At 46.5% G+C, this 21017-nt stretch overlaps 2 protein-coding genes across 3 annotated transcripts in view; one reads left to right on the forward strand and one right to left on the reverse strand.

Moving 5' to 3' along the window:
* Positions 1-3103, forward strand: part of OSGEP (O-sialoglycoprotein endopeptidase) — a 40136-nt gene extending 37033 nt beyond the window's left edge. For both annotated transcript variants that reach the window (XM_073671223.1, XM_073671231.1), the window contains one exon: positions 1040-3103. In XM_073671223.1, the coding sequence (XP_073527324.1) occupies positions 1040-1079 (40 nt within the window). In that variant the 3' untranslated portion in view covers positions 1080-3103. The remainder of the gene's footprint in view (positions 1-1039) is intronic.
* A 7-nt stretch (positions 3104-3110) lies between these two features.
* On the reverse strand, positions 3111-10278 carry PIP4P1 (phosphatidylinositol-4,5-bisphosphate 4-phosphatase 1). The gene is made up of 7 exons (XM_073671268.1): positions 9994-10278; positions 6919-7106; positions 6695-6801; positions 6495-6600; positions 4885-4937; positions 4708-4798; positions 3111-4622 (listed from the first exon to the last, which is right to left on the reverse strand). Exons 1-7 carry the CDS (start codon positions 10148-10150, stop codon positions 4479-4481), a joined length of 846 nt encoding a protein of 281 aa, XP_073527369.1. The 5' UTR covers positions 10151-10278; the 3' UTR covers positions 3111-4478.
* Positions 10279-21017: the final 10739 nt, after the last annotated feature.

The following is a 21017-nucleotide window of genomic DNA, read 5'->3' on the forward strand; positions in this document are numbered from 1 at the left end:
TCTCTTACTACTATTAACATAGGAAACTATTTCACCTTTATTTATGAAGTTATTCATGGAAAAACCGGATGCCATACAGATGGACAAAACGGACATACGTATGGAACACAGACTAGATACTCTGCGGGAGGGAGTCTTGGAGTTCTGCCTTTTTCTATACGGCCTAGGATGACTTCTCGACCTGCACTATCACCCTAAGGCTATGTTCACACGCTGTGTTTTATGCTAATTTTTACCTGCGTTTTACAGTACTAGCAAACTCAATGAGATGTTAGAAATCTCATGCACACAGGTTGATGTTTTTTGTCAGTATTTTGTGCAAAATCTTGGGTTTTGCAAAATGCAGCATGTCACTCTCAGCGTTTTTCACCCATTGAAGGCAATGGAAAAGACGCAGGTATCAACTGAGGAAGTTGAGAGAGGTTATTTTTTTTTCGGGGACTAAATTTTATTAGCATGCACAACAGACAAATGTACCCAGACAAAACCACAGTAAAAAACCGCACCAAACACAGCAAAATCTCAGGAAAACCTGCTTTTTTGATGCAGTAACTTCAGGTTTTACTGCAGGAAAAAAAAAAAAAAAGCCGCAAAAACGCAACCAGACGATGATGCACAAGCAGCAATGACTATTGCTTGAATTAGACTAATTATTAACAGGGCTTGTTTTTGTTTCTAGTTCAAATGTGGATGGTACCCACTAACAGCTTTATGATCAATGATGTTACTACTGCGCAGTGTGTGCTCATATTGTATTTTGGAGGTGTTACGATATTCACAATATCTTGTCTGTTGAATATTTTAGATGCATGTCAGATATAGCATCTCAAACTTTATTTGGTAAAAAAATAAATAAATGTGGATATGCAAAACAGACAAAAACACCAATATGGATGTAACACGGTCAGGGTTTTTTGTTTTTTTTTTCCAGGACAAAAGTGGATCATTTAGCATATGCTCGGCCTATTGAGCTTATGGGGAAACAAGTGGACGTACTATACATAACCGAATGTCTAAGTCTCTTGCTTTTTCCCCCCAGGTACCGCACAGATGAAGTAGAGGTGACATGGAGAGACTGAACGACGACGTGTAATAATTTGTCCAAACTATATATTTATATGGAAATCTGGGTTTAGATATTGGAGTATGAGACCCTTGACCACTTTCAGCAGCAGAGTTGCCATACATCTCACCCAATGTGGTGTCTCTAATTACAATGTATGTAGGTTAAATACCAAATAAATGAGGATCTTTTCACACCTGACAGAACCATTCACGGGTAAAGCCCTGGTGCAGACGCACGGTACAGAACTAGTGATATCCGCTGGACATGAAGCACATCTCACAGTGCATCTTATTCCAGCAGAGACAAAGAACAGTCAGATCTATACCGGCGGCGTGACATTCATAGCTCTGCCAATACAATGGCTACATATAAATATCCCGTGCACTCATCATGGTAACGAGACACCTTCTCCTGCAGAGATTACATTCTACAGTAGATGTTACCTTGTGCATGCTGTTCTGTGTACGTTGTAGACACGCTTTAAGACAGACTTGTATTTTGTATGCTGCAATTATTTTCTTTCATAAGTATTGCACTTTTAATAATCCAAAGCAGTTTAAGTAGTAGTTTCAAAATAAGGATTTTAATGGCAAGAGGTTGGGTGCAGTGTTAATATCTGAAGCTATCACTGCCTACACCTACTTTCCATCATCAAGCGTTCAAGGATACACCACTAAAGCTAAAGACTTTTCCAGTTACAAGATTAAAGCGCTGAACTCCACAATTCAGCCTATGTGCAAACATGAAAATCTAGGGTGGGTGGTGCGGCCTAAACTAATGAGATGTAGAACCAAAATAACTAGAAGCCCAGTCTACTTTCGCATTGTCTGGGATTCACATCTTTCCCTGCACTTTATATAAATGTTGCTCATTAGTGTACTGTCTATATTCAAAAGATATACAGACAAGATATTTCTATTCTGGTATGATGCTTTATCAACATGCATGCCCGACCCTGCTGAGTAATAACTCCTCATGGGAACAAAAGAGCTAGAACACTGAAATCCAGCATGCATGTTCTGTCTGAAAGGATATATTACATCAGACGACACTAGGGAACTAACTCGGCACATTCGTTTTACAGGCACCATAAGTTACTTATATTTAAAGGGAATCTGGCAGCAGGTATTTGCTATGTAATATGAGGTAGGTGTTAAAGCACAGATTTCAAGGATGTGTCACATGTCATGGTGGTGTTTACTTAATCTTCATTTTATCACCTTGTGATTATCATTGCTGGGACTTCAGAAGCACATGTCTCCGGTCAGACTCTGCCCTCCTTCTGTGATAAGCAGCTCACTGTCTATAGACAATGTATACAGAGCCTGGTGGGGGCGAGGTTAGCTTGCTCAGCTCTGCTGCATTGCTAAATCTAAAACCTCTATCAAAACGGATTCACTAATTAACTACATGACACACCATTGGATTCAAGGTCTCTTTGCCTACATCATGCTGCTCTCATGAAGTAGCAAAAACCTACTGACCGATTCCCTTTAAGAGAAAGGTCAAATAATTATGGCTTGACCCATACTTTTGGCATGTTGCGTCACATGATCAACCAAGGACTGGCTAATCTTTCCTCTGCTTGAGTTTTCCCTATCAAGGACTGGTGTTCTAGCTTCTCTCCTACCTGTAACAAAGGGAATCTGGCAACAGGTTTTTAAAGCATGGTGTAGGGAGAGAGGCTTTGATTCCTGGGATAGATCATTTACTGGACTGCTTTTTGCAGTTTCAATACAATCAGTGTTTTATCATAAAGAAATAACTAGAGGTCCAGTTGTCTCATGCTCTGTGTCCACAGCATTCTAAGGAATGGCAGATTAAACAGTGATTTTATCAAAACTGCTACCAGCCCAGTAAGTGATACATGGCTGTATCAGGGGGCTCTGTCCCTACATTGGGCTGCTCTCCCATTACAAGCAAAAACCTGCTGCCAGATTCCCTTTAAACATGTGGATGCAGCATCATCCATAGTGGCATGAAGTAGCCTGGAAGCAAGGTCTTTTCCCCACACACTAATAAAAGCCCTACAAGACATGTCATTTTTCTTTCTTTAATGTTTTAGGAACAATGTTCAGCACAATTCTGGAAATAAGCCAAGACAATTTAAAAAAGAAAAAAATTAACAAACATTTATATTTTCAAGTGAAATAAACTTTGCAGGAAGCACAGCAGCAACAGAAAAAGACATCTGATTATTTACAATTCTGCACAATCATAAAAACAGATTGGACCCTACAGACATCACAATGGATTTCATCCTCCTCAGTAAGTTCCACTTACTTTCCCACCCATACTGCCACCATTTAATTCCCCGCTATAAAATCAATAATGCCCTCATACAGAGCAAGATAATAAAAACACAGGAGGAGACTTAAGCACCACATTTAATGGTGGCTGTGGCCCTATGTAGTGTCCTAGAGGTAGCAACAAAAAAAAAAAAAAAAATTCTAGCCATCTAAGGCTTTCTCAGTTTAAAACATTAGTAGATTGCAATTGTTAAAATTCCAGTGTTCTAAAATTTGGCCTAAAGATCAGCAATGGGGAAGACATGATTAATGTGACAAATCATACAAGTGACGCTGTTATTGGCATTTAGTTTAGATTCTAGTTTACCAGCGGCCGCCAATGTGTTATGCAAGGAAATGGAATGGATTTATAGCAAAAAAAAAAAAAGACTTGGAGATTTTCTTTGTAAATATACCTAAGAATTATGTAGGGGCTTGCATTGGTCTGGTCTCTTCATGCAGCTATGTTACCGGTAGATTGAAGCAAACAGAAAAGGTCCTTCTCATAGTGATATAGTGTTCTGAAGGCTTTTCTGAAAAGGCTGAAGGTGAAATGGTAAAGCCTTAATGCTACTCCTTGAAAACCCCAAGTACCCCCCGCCCTGCCCCCAAAAAAAAAAAAATCAGAAAATTAAGGTGCAACAAATCGGATATGACAATGTAGAGAAACATTGTCCCATGAGGCAGTCCGAACCTTCCTGTTCACTATGCCATGGCTTTTTGTACAGTGACCCTACTTAATGCTCGATTCCAGACGGGCCTGCTCCTCCTTCATGTAAACAATACCCTGGATCTGCTGCTGCAAAAAAGCCCTTCCCTGTCTATAGTGCCCCCCACACTCCAGAAGGTTCACACCATTATCAAAAAGCCATCAACCCCTTAGCAGCTACAGGGTCCTGCCACATTTTGCAGCCCCTGGCGGTGAAGAGGTTGACATCGGGCAGCAGTAAATATTAGGTGGTTTGAAAATTGTCAAATCGTCATATTCAGTACTGCTTCATAAGGCAGCAAGGATTTAGTCCTCTGATTAATGGCCATAGCAATGACTGTCCTCTGCCTTCACAAGGTTACTCGCCATTCTGGCCACCAAGGGGGGAAGCTGGAGGAGGTAGGACTAGGTGGGTTCACGAGAAACTCTGGATGGGATGACTGACTCTCATACATGCCCAGTAAATAGCACGACCCATGCAGATCAATGCCAACAGCAGCAGCAATGCCCACGAGGCATAAATTCCACCATACTGACGTGCCAGTGTCCATGTTCCTGCCTGCAAGACATAATGTTCTCATGTAAATAGAATATGGCTACAGCTCATGCTGTAGCAGCTTTTACCATTGTATCTGTGCACTCACCACAAGTCCGGCTGCAGCGACTACAAAAAAAAAGCCCAGCAGAAAGCAGCAGATGCATCTCTTTCTTGGGTACCTCTGTCCGATAGAGGAGCTGCATGTGTAGAAGAGAAAAAGTCAAAAACGGAAATCCTTACACATGTTCCCCACTCTTAAAATGACCACTTCTCCCATGCTTACACTTTTCGGCAGTGTGGGCAGCGGGCCAAGGTCCGGTCTGAAAAATCTGTCCACTGAGAGGGAGAGGGGGAAACGTTAGTCATTGTAATGTTTCACGAACAAGACGACAGAACCAAAGTGTTAACTTCAACATCTAGATTATTTTAGTCTTTTATTCGGGGTTTTCTACAGATTTCCTTTAGAGTGTTAATTTATTGTGCCAGAGGAAGGATGGCGGCTACTATAAATTATGCCAAAACTGTAGAAGAAAAAAAAAAAAGATGTCCCACACATCCAAAAGTCATACAAAGATCCAATGCCCCTAACCGAAAATTATAAAACTGAACATGAGGTTCTTAAGTTTAACATTCTGATCAGACTGTATGAAGCCCACTACCACATCACAGGGAACCTCTCAGTAGGTCCCTAACAGTCACTGTGACAATGCACCATTAGGACGGGCGGCCTGGTGCCTCACAGCAGCCATGCTGCGAGGCAGAGTCCCCATGACTTCAGGCCACAGCACCAAGTGAAAGGAGCAAAACACTCACCTTCCACAAGCTCTAACACTCAGCTGAGAACAAAAATAGGCAAAGCCCCTCTTGCAGTCTCCTGCTAATTTGGGTATTCTGCCTATTTTTGCTCTCAGTACACAGTCAGAGAGCTTGTGGAAGGTGAGGTTTTTTTTTTTGCTCCTTTCACTTGGTATTGGTGTTGTGTGGCGGTCATTGTCGCTGTGATGGTGGTTTGCGCATGGTGCCGCACCCTTTGTGCTAGGGACCCACTGAGGAGGTTTGCTGTGGTGTGGCAGTGGGCTCCATACAGTCTGAGAAGACTGTCATATTAAGAACCTCATGTTCAGTTTTGTCATTTTTGCCTAGCACAGGCCTGGGTAAACTGCAGTAGCCGAAGGGCTGAAACAGTGGCCCAAGGGCTGCACCATGCACTCCACTGCCCGCCGTCCATCTTCTGTCACAGCTATCTGCATCCTCATGGCGCAGACAGCGGTGAATACGTTGGTGGATATCGGGGCCGCCCCCTCCATCGTCCATCAATCAGCGTGAGAGACAACAGACGCGATGACGTCATTTCATCACGCTGCTGCTGCTGCTGAGACTCCGTGCACAGGAGACAGGAGCAGAGCGTTGGGGGAACGGGAACTAGGTATGTGTTTTTTTGTTTTTTTTTTTCATGTGTTTCGGATATTTATATGCATATAGGAGGCTATTTAGGGCTCAGACTGTATATATGGAGACTATGTGGGGGGCTCATACTGTATATAGGGAGCTGTGTGCGGGCTTATCCGGTATATAGGGGGATGTCAACATACTTAATTATGCTAAGTATTACATTTGTGAATTTTCTTACTAGTCACAATATGAAGATCTCACGCAAGCCCCTGTGTAGCCTTTCACTTATCTTTATTCATGTTTTTTTTCCTCCTACTAAAAATAAGTTTGGTGTGCCAGCTAAATTTACATTTGACTCCTTCATGTTATTTTATAAAGAGGAATAATTACAGAAAACGCCCACCCCAGCACACGTCACCAGCATGTGTAGCTCGACGTATGATGTGAACAAACCCTTCCTATAGTGGATGGAACAAGATAAAAATACTAAATCTATAATACCAGAAAGTTGTTCTTGCAGTGTCCGCAGATGACCCTGACTCCGACAGGCTGCGGCTCCGGGCTCAGGGGTCCGGGATGGACGGGGCCCAGGTTAATGATTCTTTTACTGGTAAAGAGACAGACCTGTTACTTCTTGATCAATAGCTTACCATCAGCTCCTATATTACAGCACAGGAGCCCTCCGCTCAGACAGCACTCACCAATAAGGTCTTGGACAGGCTATCCTCTGGGACGTGACTTTACAGATCAGCAAGCAGTTACAAGGACAGCGGACATACTTCTTCCCCTGGGGGGCATTCTTTATTGGCTGCAGAAATAAATGGCATGTCATTGATGTATCGCTACTGAATAATAAACTCCTCTAGATTAATCATCTCTCCATGGTTAGGACAAGCTTCTGACAGCATCAATCTCTATTTCTTACCGTGGCTTCATTGCAGACTCCACACTTCACCACATGTTGGTGCATCTTCCCTTCCACATTGATGAGTGACTGGCAAACCCTGCATGTTATCATGGGGGCTGAACCACTTTCTGGACTGGTTAGTGGAGAATAGGGTGGGGGGTCTTCACCAGGTAACACTGAGCCAGCTGCTGGGAACACCTGAAAGCCTGGACAATAGAGGGAAAAAGGTCAAAATGAAACAGCAAAGAGCTCCTGATAAAAGATGAGACATGGCCTAGAGAATGTTATCTCTGGTGATAACTTCTCACTGCCACTGGGGTAAGAACCTGATTGTTGGCCCATGTAAACATAATTGCAGAAAGAACTTCGGCACTCCATACATGAATATATAAGAAATATTGTATCTAGACTAATGTCACTTTGAAAAATTAAGGTTTGACAGCCTTTTTTCTGACCATGTGTCCCTCCCATTCAGTCACAGGTGGTTTTAACTAGCTCTACCAGCCCATACATTGTAGGTTAAAAGCCCAAGCAGAAACATATTGTCCATACAGGCTTACAGTCCAAGAGTGGCATATCCAGTGGTAGCGTAGCGTAGTTTCCCATCATACGAAGGTGACCTTGTCGTGGTTGATGGGCACACATAAATTGGCCAAATTATGCGCAAAAAACCTTCATTTTTCAAAGTGACATTAGTCTAGATACAATATTTCTTATATATTCATGTATGGAGTGCCGAAGTTCTTTTTGCAATTGAGATTAGTTTTTTCTTCAGAGCACCCGAATAGACCAATGAGCAGCCCATGTAAACATGCCAGCAATCACCCAACTAACTTCTTCCTAAAATAACTCTGCCATCCTTCGCCACTGTCTTGGAACACATAACAGCCAACATGTACGAGATGGGAACAATGCCCTAGTTTAAGCTGGCCATGGGCATGAACATTTTGCTATGATGCATGTGTATAAGCACCCTTCCATCTTCTGAGAGTCTGGTGTCTGCAGTGGCCATACACATAAGTTGGCTGCACCTACTGATTTTAGCGAGATCGGTGTAGAAGGTGTGCGGACCCTCTCCGGACAGATAATGTCAGGTAAAGAAAGATTGGGCATGTTGAATTTCAACTTGCTCTGAAATAAGAAAACCTACTGCTGAGGGGTCCGGCATCTACTTACTCTCCTCTCCCAACTGAAAGTAAATTCCAAAAGTGCATGTGTCTCGGGGAAAAGGGGTCCAGAAAGAATAACTGTGGGCTTAATCAACGGTATTAAGGCAGCATTCACACGTTGCGGTTGAAGTGCGTTTTTATGCCACAATCGAGGTAAAACTAACTTTTTATATTTTTATTGTGGCTCATGGAGGTAAGCACACATCTCTCCATGAGCCAAGGAGAAGGGCTGCGACATCAGACAAAATAAATCTTGGCTGATTGAGCATGCAGGACAGAGGCTGAAAAAAATTTCTTTGTTCTCAGTCAGCAAGAAGATTCATTTCCTCTGATGTCACAGCCCTTCTCGGTTCACGGAGTTATGTGCGGCTATGATAGAGCTCCTCTGTCAGTTGAGACATGTCTTGAGCTGTGGTTCTTCAGACTGAAACCCTCCTGACACATTACCAAGACGGGCTGCTGTTTGAATTACATGTTGGAGGGGAATTTTATTACAATTCTGGATAGCCCCTTTACGTTGCCAGCAGATGCTGATAAATGTCACACAAACTATGTTAATCACCTTCAGAGGGAAAGTTTAGCCAGGACACTGTTGGGGCAGGAACGCCCAGCAGACACTTGGCAACACGGGTGTCATTAGGCTGCCATCCATCTTGCCGAGCATGTAGGAATTCTGCATGAAAGACTGTACGGTCTTATCAGAGAACAATTAGTCCGGATAAAAGGAAATCCAACTGCCTGTTTCTTCTTTCCTGCCACATCTGCCATCAGGAAAGGTTCAGGAGGCCCCTACATGCATCAGATGGTTGTCCGATGCTGCTGAAATCGGTACTATTGGCCAACATTAATTTAAAAGGCAAGGCCAGCTTTACAATTAAAGGGGTTTCCCAGTTTTGGAGAACTCCTGTGCACTGACCGCAATTTAATTTAAAAATAAATTAATAAAAACCACCTGTGCTTTACTGACCAACCCTGGGACCTGTACAGAGTCTCCGCTGCTGCTGCTCCCAGCATCTGTTATGTGAGGTCACATAAACAGCCAGTGAGCACAACATGGGACCAGTGGAGGGTGAGTAAAGCATGATGTGTTTCCTTTAAACAAACGGCAGACGAAGGGACATTTGTTGTTTTCTGAAATCGGAAAACCCCTTTAAAAAGGTTATCCCCAAAAAAAGGGAAAAACCTGATAAATCCTCTGCAGGTGCCAAGCGCTCGCACCTCTGCTCCACGTACGATGGGGCTCAGCTGGGTACGTTATCCCTTATCCTGTGGTTGGGGAGGGGGTAAATTACTCAGTGGGGTAAATACTACAGACGTCTCCGTCCATTACCCCGGTAAGGATCCTACAATGATCCTGGGCACAGGGTTATACAGGGGGCAGCACATCACATGCACCTGTCCTATAATGAGGTTATCTCCACCTGTACAACCCTGTACCCCAGGGTAATAACCTCTCTATAGGGCAGGACAGGGGCATGTGATGTGTTGGCACAGGGTTATACAGGGGGCAATGACCTCACTATGGGGCAGGACAGCTGCATGTGATGTGTTACCTATGGGCACGATGACGTCAGTTGAGAAGTCTCATGACTGCTATAAAGGACGCTCCTTGTCACATGACAGGTGTGTACTGTGCTGCAGTAACGCCACACGTGTCTGCACCACCTCCATACCGGCCGCTGTAACCTGCCTCCCTGCCAGTGACTATAGCGGCCACACAGCAGAGCGGCAGCACCGGGCACTGCGCCCACATGTCCGGCAGAGCGCACGGCCGGGCTGGGTGTGACCTCGGCTGCTATCACCTTCTTCCCACTCTCTCCGCCAGCCAATCAGGAACGCTCACCCGAGTCATGCGTGGCCTGATTGGAAAGTGGGCGGGGCTAAATAGATCGCTAATAAACAAATCACAGGGGGCGGGGCTTACCTTGCGGCTTGTTGCTGGGGGCGGGCCCGGGACCACCGTATGGAGGAACCGAAGGAAGTGTAGTACCCGGCGAAGGGGCTCCTGGGCCTATCGAGGCTCCCATGCCGCCTCCATCCCCGAGATCGGAGAGGAGAGGGGAGCGCTCTCCATCCGCCATGGCCCTCGCTCCCACCTAGTACCGGCACACACGATTCTTGCTGCTGCTACTGCTGCTTCTCCCGTCTGCTGACGCACCTCACAATGCGGCTGCGCGGGACGCCTGCGCTGAAGTCGGGGAGGGGGGGGGAATTCCAGGACGCATGCGCAGTACAAAGTCACGTGCAGGTTAATTGCAAACAAAGGTCTTTTCTTCACGTGACCGCCACCTGGTGTAATAACCCTGTCTCCCACCCCGGCTCACAGTACGCAGCTTTACTGCCTGTGGTGTTAAGCTCAGCCCCCTATGGATAAAGGCTCCTCAAAAACAGCAATGTCAAGCCCAGCGCCCACTAACACTGGCATTACTAATGGGGAGGTTATCTGCACAGGGGTGTCCGGCTAGATGATTCCGGCACTGGAGGGAGTTCACCACTGGGTCACATGACTGGCTGACACCTGATTTACCTCACAGCCCAGACTGCACAAAGTGGTGTCAATAAGGGTCCATGTTATAGACACCACAAGACTAGAGTGAAACGTAATCAATTCCATCCTTAAAGGGGTTGTCCAGCCTTAGCCTATAAGTCTGCAGTCACTATGTGACTGCAGACCTGTGAATCCATACATCGGGCACTGTGAGGCTTCTCCGATGCCAGTGGTGGGCGCGTGATCACAAGTATGTGATTGGAATACATGCCATGCCGACTAGAGGGGCGCAGCCTCGCGTAATGCAAGTGTATAGAGCGAGGCCGGACACGTCTAGTGGGAATGTGGCCGGGAGTGTGCATAGCGCATGTTTGCGGTCCCATGATCACTCACTCCTGGCATCGACACTGGAGAATCCTCAATGTGAGGATTCACAAGTTTGCAGTCACATAAAATGACAGTAGAACTGTACCCCAAGCCTGGACAACCCCTATAAGCTGCATTTACACTGTCATATAATCATGAACAGAGTTCTTAAAAATGATTATCTTTCTATGTTTCAGGCTGCCCGTCACCTGCTGAATGAGTAAAACAACTGTTAATCGGATGAAATTATCTTTTGTGCAGCGCAAAGTATCATTGTTCACAGCGGGGCATCGTCCTGTATCAACAGAACTCGCAGTTCCATAGATTTCAATGTTAAAAAAATAGATCCAGTTGAAATCAGTTTTTTTTTTTTTTAAACAGACAAAAAAGTTGTGTCTGCACAACTTTTTTGACAGCAGATGGCTGCTGGATCTGTTCTAATGGATGATTACTGGACATGTGAACACAGCCTAAGGCCTCTTTCACACATCTGTGGTTTGAGTACATGTGGTGACAGTTTCCACACGCACCGGAGACACGGACACACGTAGACCGATTCAAATGAATGGGTCTGTGCACATGTCAGTGTGTTTCCACGGACCGCGTGTCTATGGGCAAAACACGCTGGCATGTCCATTTTTTACTCGCAGCATGGGCTCCAAAACATCCCGCACACAGATGACATCCATGTGTCATCAGTGTGACATTTACCGGCACCTGGGAATCAACGGTACTGTTTGCACTGTTCCCAAGGGCCCGAGTGTTGCAGGCATCTGTCATCATTGTCCCCTGCAGGCGCTGCTATCAGCACCAGCAGGGGACAATACTGACAGTTGTATTTTGCCCCCACTGTGTCCAGCAACTGTAAAATAAAATAAAAAACATTATACTCACCTTTACACCTAATTCCCTGAAGCCATTGTCCCCTGGAAAAAAGCAACCATAATATTCACCTATCCGACATACTGTCCCACACTGTAATCCATCTGATCGACAATTCTGCTTCAGCATCTGCGGTGGCTTGAGGCGACCGCACACGCTAAGGAGCAGAGGATGACTCGCACCAAGCGCGCCCATAAACTGCACTAAACTCAGTGAGTGACAGAACACCGCTCAGTGAGCTCAGCATAAGTCAAGGGTCCACTCGCTGGAGTGAGTCATTCTTAGCTTGTGCGGTGTAGTGCGGCGGTGTTCACACTGTGCGGTAATGAGGCGGTGACCCAAGGAAAGTTCAACTTAAACATCTTTATTTGCAAAAACTCACAAATGAAATGCAAAAGATGTCCTCGGGAATGCAGCCGGGTAGCCCAAACAGTCTGTGTAAACCTGTTGCCGTGGGAGACTGCCGCGCCGTTTCACTCTGAGGTGCGCCAGTTACGTTGCCTTCACAAGCCTGTGTTGTGCCTTTACACAAGCTTGTAGTGCACAGAGCCTCCTGCTTCAGCTTGCAAACAAACCACTGACACACCCAAACCTTTGCTGCAGGTTTTTAAATGAAAATTGTGGACATGTGCCACTTGTAAGACCCAGCTGGAGGGAGCGATCCGCCGCACTTCCATCATGTGGATCGGTTCAAAAATAAAAGCCCATGTCAGGTTTTCTGGTTAAATAGCATGACCAAGTCCAAACTTACTTTTACTTTTATTTTGCACTGCAACCACAGCTTTGCCTGTGATTGCAATGCACTCCAGCGGGTTCAATAACCTTCTATGCGCATCCTTGGGGATACACACCGTCCCTTTCATATGATCCCCCTCACTGCCTCACATATCCCCCCCTCTGTTCCAACCTGTGGGGTTGAACACCTGTCACCATACAGGGTGCCCGTGACAGGGCATCCGCATTTCCCTGAGACTTCCCTGCTAGATGTTTCACCAAGAAACTAAAATTTTGCAGTGACAGGAACCATCTGGTGACTTGAGCATTCCTCTCCCTGGCATTTCTCATCCATACCAAGGGTGAATGGTCTGTCACCAAGCGAAACTGTCGCCCAAGCAAATAATAGTGTAGAGACTCCAAGGCCCACTTAAGATCCAAGCACTCCTTCTGAACTACGCTATAATTTCTCTCTGCCGGGGTAAGTTTCCTACTCAATTAGGTGACCGGATATTCTTCTTCATTCACCTCCTGTGACAGTCCCGCTCCTAGGCCTACCTCCGATGCATCCGTTTGTGCTATAAAGCCCTTCTTGAAGTTGGGACTGGTGAGGACAGGCTGTCCGGACAACGCCAACTTCATGGATGGGAACGTTTCTTCCGCCTGAGGGTTCCACCGAACCATGACCGACTTCTTTCCCTTTAAGAAATCGGTCAGGGGTGCCGATCTCCCAGCAAAATTAGGTATAAACCGTCGGTAATACCCAATAATGTAGAGGAATGCTCTTACCTGTTTAGTAGTAAGTGGTCGGGGCCAGTTTTATACGGCCTCGATCTTGTTTATTTCGGGTTTGATAACCCCGCGGCCAATCACGTACCCCAAGTACCGGGCTTCCTAGAGACCTATCGCACATTTTTTTGGGCTTCGCTGTCAGGCCCACTTGTACCTGGGACAAGTAGGTATGTAAATCAGTACTAAAGATGATAATATCCAAATACGTGGACGCATACTTCTGATGAGGTTCGGTTCTAACACTATGTCCATCAGCCTCTGGAATGTATCCGGGGCCCCATGTAACCCAAAAGGCAAGACAACATAGTGATAGCGGCCCTCTGATGTTATAAAGGTGGTCTTTTCTTTTGCCGATTCTGTCAGAGGCACCTGCCAGTACCCCTTGATCAGATCGAGCGTCGTGAAGTACTGGGCCTGCTCCTGTCTCTCAATCAGCTCGTCCACCCGGGGCATTGGATAAAGGTCAAACTTTGACATCTCATTCAATTTACGGAAGTCGTTACAAAATCGTAACGATCCGTCCGGCTTTGGAATCAGCACAATGGGGCTAGCCCACTGTGGTAGATCGCTCACTTGGCTGCACACAGAAGAAGACACAGGTACGCTGTCTCTTTAAATCTTTTGTTGGTTTATTATAGTGTGGCATAAACCAACATTTAGTCCGTGAAAATAAACACAGCTCCCTGGGCAAAAACAGGAAAATTAAGCAAAATGGTAATACAAAAACGCAGCCTTTGTAGTAGCAGGGATCTGTCTGCTGAGAGTCGAGAAACTCCACATGGTTCAGGAACAAACAAACACTAGGTCTCCTCTGGAGCTAGCTTCTCCAGACACTGAACACTGAATGCCTCTGCAGACAGAATATTTAAACCCCCCAGACCACTCACTGAGGTGGATATATGGTGAATGACCTCCCGCCCGTCACAGTGGCCATTCACAAAAAAACACTCCCTTTTAAAATTGAGGTGTAACCCTCTCAGCAAATAATATGCTGGAGTACACTTCATGGTTTCAATTCACGGAAGCAAATAGCCTCCGTGAAACATATCTTCCCTCTATCACTTTACCAGTGACTTTGCCACATAACCCCCCCCCCCTCTCTATGTCCAAAGCCACGGGTTTTGGCACCTTTACTCGCTAAGCAAGGAAGTCTGGACAGGGCATCTGCATTAGTGTGTAGTTTCCCAGGCCTGTGCTCCACATGAAAATTAAAGTCCTGGAGCACTAGAAATCACCTAGTCACCCGGGCATTCTTCCCCTTCCTGTCCCTCATCCATCTCAGGTGTGCATGGTCTGACACTACCCTGACTTTTCAGCCTAACATAGTATCTTAGTGTCTCAATTGCCCATTTGATGGCCAAGCACTCCTCTACGATGGCATAGTTCTTTTCACAGGAAGATAGTTTCCTACTGGGGGACAGGAATGGATGTTCGTCCCCATCTAATTCCTGGGACAACACAGCTCCCAAACCAACCTCGGAGGCGTCCGTCTGCACCACAAACTCCTTAGTGAAGTCCGGCGCGACTTAGACCGGTTGTTTACATAAGGCGAGCTTCAACTCCTGGAATGCCATCTCCGCTTCCAAAGACCATTTGGCCATCGATGTCTTCGTGCCCTTAAGAAGATCAGTCAGGGGGATGGCTATCATGGCAAAATTTGGGATAAATCGCTGATAATACCTCACAATTCCCAGAAACGCACAAACTTGTTTCTCGGAGTTCAGTTGCAGCCAGTTTTGGATAGCCTCCACCTTATTTACTTGCGGCTTTATTTTGCCTCTTCCGACGATGCAGCCCAAGTATTTTGCCTCTTCCTTCCCGATGGCGCACTTCTTTGGGTTTATCATAAACCCTGCCTTCCTTAGCGCATCCAGTGCCGCCTGGACCTTCTGTAAATGACTTCCCCAATCCGGGTTGAATATTACAATGTCATCCATGTAAGCTTCAGCGTACTTCTTGTGAGAGGCTAGTATCTGGTCCATGGCCCTCTGTAAGGTAGCTGGGGCTCCTTGCAGACCGAACGGCATCCTGGTGTACTGAAAGCACCCGTCAGGAGTAGAGAATGCCGTCTTCTCCTTGGCACTTGGGGACAAGAGAATCTGCCAGTACCCTTTCGTTAGGTCCAGGGTAATGATATATCTGGCTAACCCTAGCCTCTCAATAAGCTCATTGATGCGGGGCATCGGATACACGTCAAATTTTGACACCTCATTCAGCTTCCTGTAGTCATTACAGAACCACTATTCTCCATCCGGCTTCGGCACCAGGACAATGGGGCTGGACCAGCCGCTCTTTGACTCCTTGATGACGCCCAGGCCTAACATTCTCCTCACCTCTTTGGAGATGACCTCGCGTCTGGCTTCAGGAATCCTATACGGCCTTTGATTCACCCTCGCATGCGGCTCTGTCAAGATTTCATGTTCGACCACCTGCATACAACCTGGCAGCTCTGAAAACAGGTCCCAGTTCCGCTGAAGCAGCTCTCGGCTCTGTTGCTTCTGGGCTGGTGATAGTGTCTCTGCCACTGTGACATCCTTGACTCGGGTTTCCGTATGGGCCCCCAGGCACGTAGCTTCCACCAGCTCCCTGTCTCGCCAAGGTTTGAGCAGGTTAACATGGTACACCTGATACGGCTTCCTTCTTCCTGGTTGGTGGACCTTGTAGTTGACGTCACTCAACTTTTCGACCACCTCATATGGCCCTTGCCACTTAGGCAAGAATTACTTTCCACCGTGGGGATCAACACCAACACCCGGTTTCCAGGGCTAAATTGCCTCAGTCTCGCTGACCGATTGTAGACCCTGGCCTGGGCCTCTTGTGCTTAAAGGAGACTCTCTCTTACAATCGGTCTTACCCTCGCGATCCGGTCTTGCATCTGGGCCACATGCTCGATGACGCTCCGGTGGGGTGTTACCTCAGCTTCCCAGGTCTCTTTTGAAATGTCCTATAGTCCCCGAGGGTGCCGCCCATAAAGCAACTCGAAGGGTGAGAACCCCGTAGAAACCTGGGGAACTTCCCTAATGGAGAATAGCAGGTAGGGAAGTAGGCAATCCCAGTCTTGGCCATCCTTCTCCACCTACCTTTTTAAGCATAGACTTTAGGGTCTTGTTGAATTTCTCAACCAGGCCGTCCATCTGCGGATGGTACACTGATGTCCAAAGTTGGGTAATTTGCAGAGCTTTACACAACTCCCTCATCACTCTCGACATGAACGGAGTTCCTTGGTCCGTCAGGATCTCCTTTGGCAGGCCTGTTCGGGAGAAAATATGGACTAGTTCACGCGTTATACTCTGGGCAGAGGAGATTCTCAATGGTACCGCCTCTGGGTACCGTGTTGCGTAGTCCAGCACCACCGGACTTTACTAAGGGCCCTACCAGGTCCATAGCAATTCAGTCAAACGGAACCTCTATAATGGGTAATGGGACCAGGCGACTACGAAAGTGGGACACGGGAGCAGTTAGCTGACACGTAGGACAGGACCGACAATAATTAACAACCTCCTGGTGACAACCAGGCCAGTAAAACCTTTGAAGGTTCCGCTCTTGGGTTTTGTCTATGCCCAGATGCCCCCCCAAGACATGAGAATGGGCTAGGTCTAGTACCCTACTCCTATAGGGTCCTGGTACCAACAGCTGCTCTAACACTTCCCCTCTCTGTTCAGTGACCCAATATAGAAAATCCTCATTAACTGCAAAATAAGGAAGCCTGGTGTCAGCCCCCGGCTCTTGGGCGCCTCCATTTATCACAGTCACATTGTCCCATGCCCCTTTTAAAGTAAGGTCCTCCATTTGAGCAGTCCCAAAATTCCCCCCAGAAACCACCAATTCTGGAATCTCATCCTCATAGGTCACTGTCTTGTCCTCGTCGCCATCAAGGACACACAAGGGAAACTCTTCTGCCTCCAACTGCAAAGAGGATTCTTCATGGATAAACCGGCTCTTACCTGAGTTTGTGGGTACCTCCGCCTTTCCCCACAAATCCCAGAACAGTCTGAAGTCCCGCCCGATTATTACCGGGTGTAACAGGCCCTCAACCACCCCAACCTCATGGGTCTCAGCCCCACAGTTAGTTTTTATTGTCACTCAGGCGACGGGGCAGTCCTTGGCGTCCCCGTGGATACAGCGGATGCCCACGTACTTCCTTGGGATCAACTGGTGGGGGAGTGTGGTCTTTACTAGGGTCATCAGGTCATCAAACTTCCTGAGTCCAGGAGTCCTGACATGAACACTCCATTTATGGTTACGGGACATGACTGGGGTCCCTCACAGGACTGACTGTCTACACTGCAGGCGATGTAGGCATAGTATGAGGAGCGTCTTCCTACGCTGCAGTCCATCTGCTCAGACGACATAGGACGACGGGCAGCTTTGTTTCCAGGACAGCGACACATCCAGCAGATCATGTCTTTCCCAGCAGCCTTTGGCAACCCCTCAGCAACCCCTTGGGACCTTGGACTCCCCCCAATCGTGGCTCTGCTCCCCCTCTTTTGGGACTCTGGCTCCCCCTGAGTACCCCAGTATGGGGATGCAGCACCACCCTGCTTCCTTAGGGACCTCTTGACCACCTGGTATCTTTCTACAAGGCCAATCAGGTCATCCGCATTCCGGTAGTCTCCCTAGGCAACCCAGGTCTGCACCGGCCTAGGTAGGGAGTGCAGAAATCTGTCCATGACAACCCGCTATACCATCTGGGTTGGAGTGGAAGACTCCGGCTGCAGCCACTTCTGATTAAGATGCAGAAGGTCGAACATTTGGGAGCGAAGAGGTTTATCACTATAATACGCCCAGTGGTGAACAATTTGGGCTTTGACTGACAAAGTCACTCCAGCACGTGCCAGTATTTCAATTTTAAGTTTAATATACTCCTGGGCATCTTGCAAGGCCAGGTCGTAATAAGCCTTCTGGGCTCAAGCACAGTCATAAATGCCTCCACATCATCACCCAGGGTCATTTTTTGCATGGCTCGTCTTACCGCTTTCCAGACATTTGAGTCATCACCTGGAGTTGGGGGAGGGGCTGTTGGCCTTCCACGAACCGCATCTGCGAGCAATTCCATCTGCTGCTGCTGTTGTCAGAGCTGGTCTTGTTGGTGCTGCTACTGTTGGTGGATCTGTTGCAATAGTGGCTTGCTTGTCTCATGCTGGGCTAGCACAAGATGCTTGACAAGGTCCTCCATACTGTCTGTCTTTGTCTCCTGGCTTATGGCCGCCTTTACCCAGGACATGCGGTTTGTCCTCAGCCATTACCCTTGCCTCCTGGGGATCTTGCCTGCACTTCTATCGCCACCTGTGGTAGATGGCTCACTCGGCTGCACACGGAGGTAGACACAGGTACGCTGTCTCTTTAAATAGTAACGTAGGTTGAATAAAGACCTAGGTCCATCCAGTTCAACCTTTCTCCCCCAATTGTACTCCCTACATTAACATACTAACTTACTGGGAATAGGCCTCACAAATGTATTATTACCATTTTTATTATTGCTGCACTATTACAATTAAAATGAATCCGTTTATATTGTTGTAATTAGTTTTATATTTTGTGATACTCTTATGACTCTAATAATGGTATTACTAAAATCCCAATACCTAAATCTGTTGATCCAGAAGAAGGCAAAAACCCCAGGACACATTCAGCCAATTTGCATCACGGGGAAAAATTCCTTCTTGACCCCGAGGAAAGGCGATCAGTCCTAGAACCCTGGATCAAACCTAATTATGCTGCTAGTTATGTAATTACTATTACCTTATTAAATGTACTGCTATAGGTGTAACATTATGTCTAATTTAACTGTAGCACACAATGTTATGTGTATCGAGGAAATCGTCCAGCCCTTTTTTGAAAACTGTTAGTGTCGGCCATCACTACCTCTTGTCGTCGGCATTCCACAGTCCAACTGCTCTTACTGTAAAGAACCCTTTCCTGTTTAGGTGCCGGAATCGCCTTTCTTCCAACCGCAATGAGTGCCCCCTGGTCGTTAGTATGGTATTTGGAAGGAATAAGTCATGTGCTAGTCCTTTGTACTGACCACACATATTTTTACATGTAAATGAGATCTCCGCTGAGGCGTCGTTTTTTTAAGCTAAACAGATTCAACTTTTTCAACCTCTCATCATATGAGAGGCCTTCCATCCCTTGTAATAATCTAGTATCCCGCCTTTGAACTGACTCTAACTTCTGAATATCCTTTTTAAAATGTGGAGCCCAAAACTGGATCCCATATTCTAGCTGTGGCCTCACCAGTGATTTATAAAGGGGTAATAGTACATTGGGATCGTGGGATTTTATTTCTCTTTTTATACATCCTTAAATCTTTTTTGCTTTTGAGGCTGCTGCTTGACATTGAGTACTGCTGCTCAGCTTACTTGTAACCAGAATACCCAAGTCCTTCTCCTGTTCTGTAGTCCCGAGTATACTCCCATTTAATGTGTATGCAGCAATAGGATTACTCCGTCCTAGGTGCATTATTCTACATTTATCTACATTAAACCTCATCTGCCAAGTGTTTGCCCATTCAGTCATCTTATCCAGATCGTTCTGCAATATCGTAATGTCAAGATCAGGTTTTAATTTCCTACATAGTTTGGTGTTATCAGCAAAGACTGACACTTTACTCTCAATCCCATCCCCAAGGTCATTAATAAAGAGGTTAAAAAGAATCGGTCCTAGCAAAGAACCCAGCGGCACCCCACTACTGACTATATCTCATTTAGAGAACGTACCATTTATGATGATTCTGTTTCCTATCATTTAGCCAATTCCTTACCCATCTACAGTACATATAGTTCCCCAAAGTCTGTAGCTTCAGTATAAGGCTGCTATGTGGTACAGTATCGAATCAGCCGCATTACCAACATCCAGATTTGCACTTACCTCCTTATAGAACCCCAACATGTTGGTTAGACACGACCTATTTTTCATGAATCCGTGCTGATTATTATTTATTATATTATTCTCTGTGATATAATTCTGCAGGTCATCTCTTATGATGCCCTCAAAAACTTTGCACACTACTGTCATCAGTAGTGTGTCATTGCCAGCACCTAATAGCGGTGGTACCACTATTTCTCGAGACCAATTTAGGGGAAACTGGTCTCCTGCCACCCTCACTCCGGGATACCCCCTCAGTATGGGCTTGGTTCTGACTGTCCTCAGCAGCGGAATGTGACCCTTCCCAGTCTCCTGGGCTTGCAGGGGCCGGCATGCTATTCACATTGGGGCCGAGTCCCGTACAAAGTCCTGGGTGGCTGTATAATGCTCGATCAGGCTAACCACCTGGTCCAGGTTACCCGGGTCCCCTTGCCCCACCCAACGCTGTATAGCGACTGACAGAGTTCTCACAAACCGGTCGCCCACCACCCTCTACCATCTGGGATGGAGTCAAGGTCTCAGGCTGGAGCCACCATTTGACTAGCTGAAGTAAGTCATACGCCTGATATCTGGCGGGCCGGGCCTCCACAAAGCCCCATTGAAACACCCATTGGGCTCGCACATATGTATTAACCCCCAGTCGGACAAGGATCTCACCTTTCAGCTTCCAATAGTCCTGGGCATCCTCCCGGCTGAGGTCAAAGTAGGCCTTCTGAGCATCTCCCATCGGAAACTTACCTACCAATTCAGCCCACTGGTCGGCTGGCAGGCACTCCCGCTCCGCTGTACGCTCGAAGACTGTGAGGAAGGCTTCCATGTTGTCCTCAGGACTCATCTTC

Source organism: Phyllobates terribilis, unplaced genomic scaffold (assembly GCF_046119375.1).
Source record: "Phyllobates terribilis strain yellow unplaced genomic scaffold, ASM4611937v1 Scaffold_1__5_contigs__length_1240528914, whole genome shotgun sequence".
Classification (NCBI taxonomy): domain Eukaryota; kingdom Metazoa; phylum Chordata; class Amphibia; order Anura; family Dendrobatidae; genus Phyllobates; species Phyllobates terribilis.

Bases quoted from the DNA above. Each gene is read 5' to 3' on its own strand.
- PIP4P1 (XM_073671268.1), bottom strand. From the start codon at position 10,150: ATGGCGGATGGAGAGCGCTCCCCTCTCCTCTCCGATCTCGGGGATGGA. The intron at 6,802-6,918 runs GTAAGAAATAGA...TTATTTCTGCAG, and splicing joins GAGTCTGCAATGAAGCCACG to CCAATAAAGAATGCCCCCCA. The intron at 6,601-6,694 runs GTGAGTGCTGTC...TCTCTTTACCAG, and splicing joins GCCTGTCCAAGACCTTATTG to TAAAAGAATCATTAACCTGG.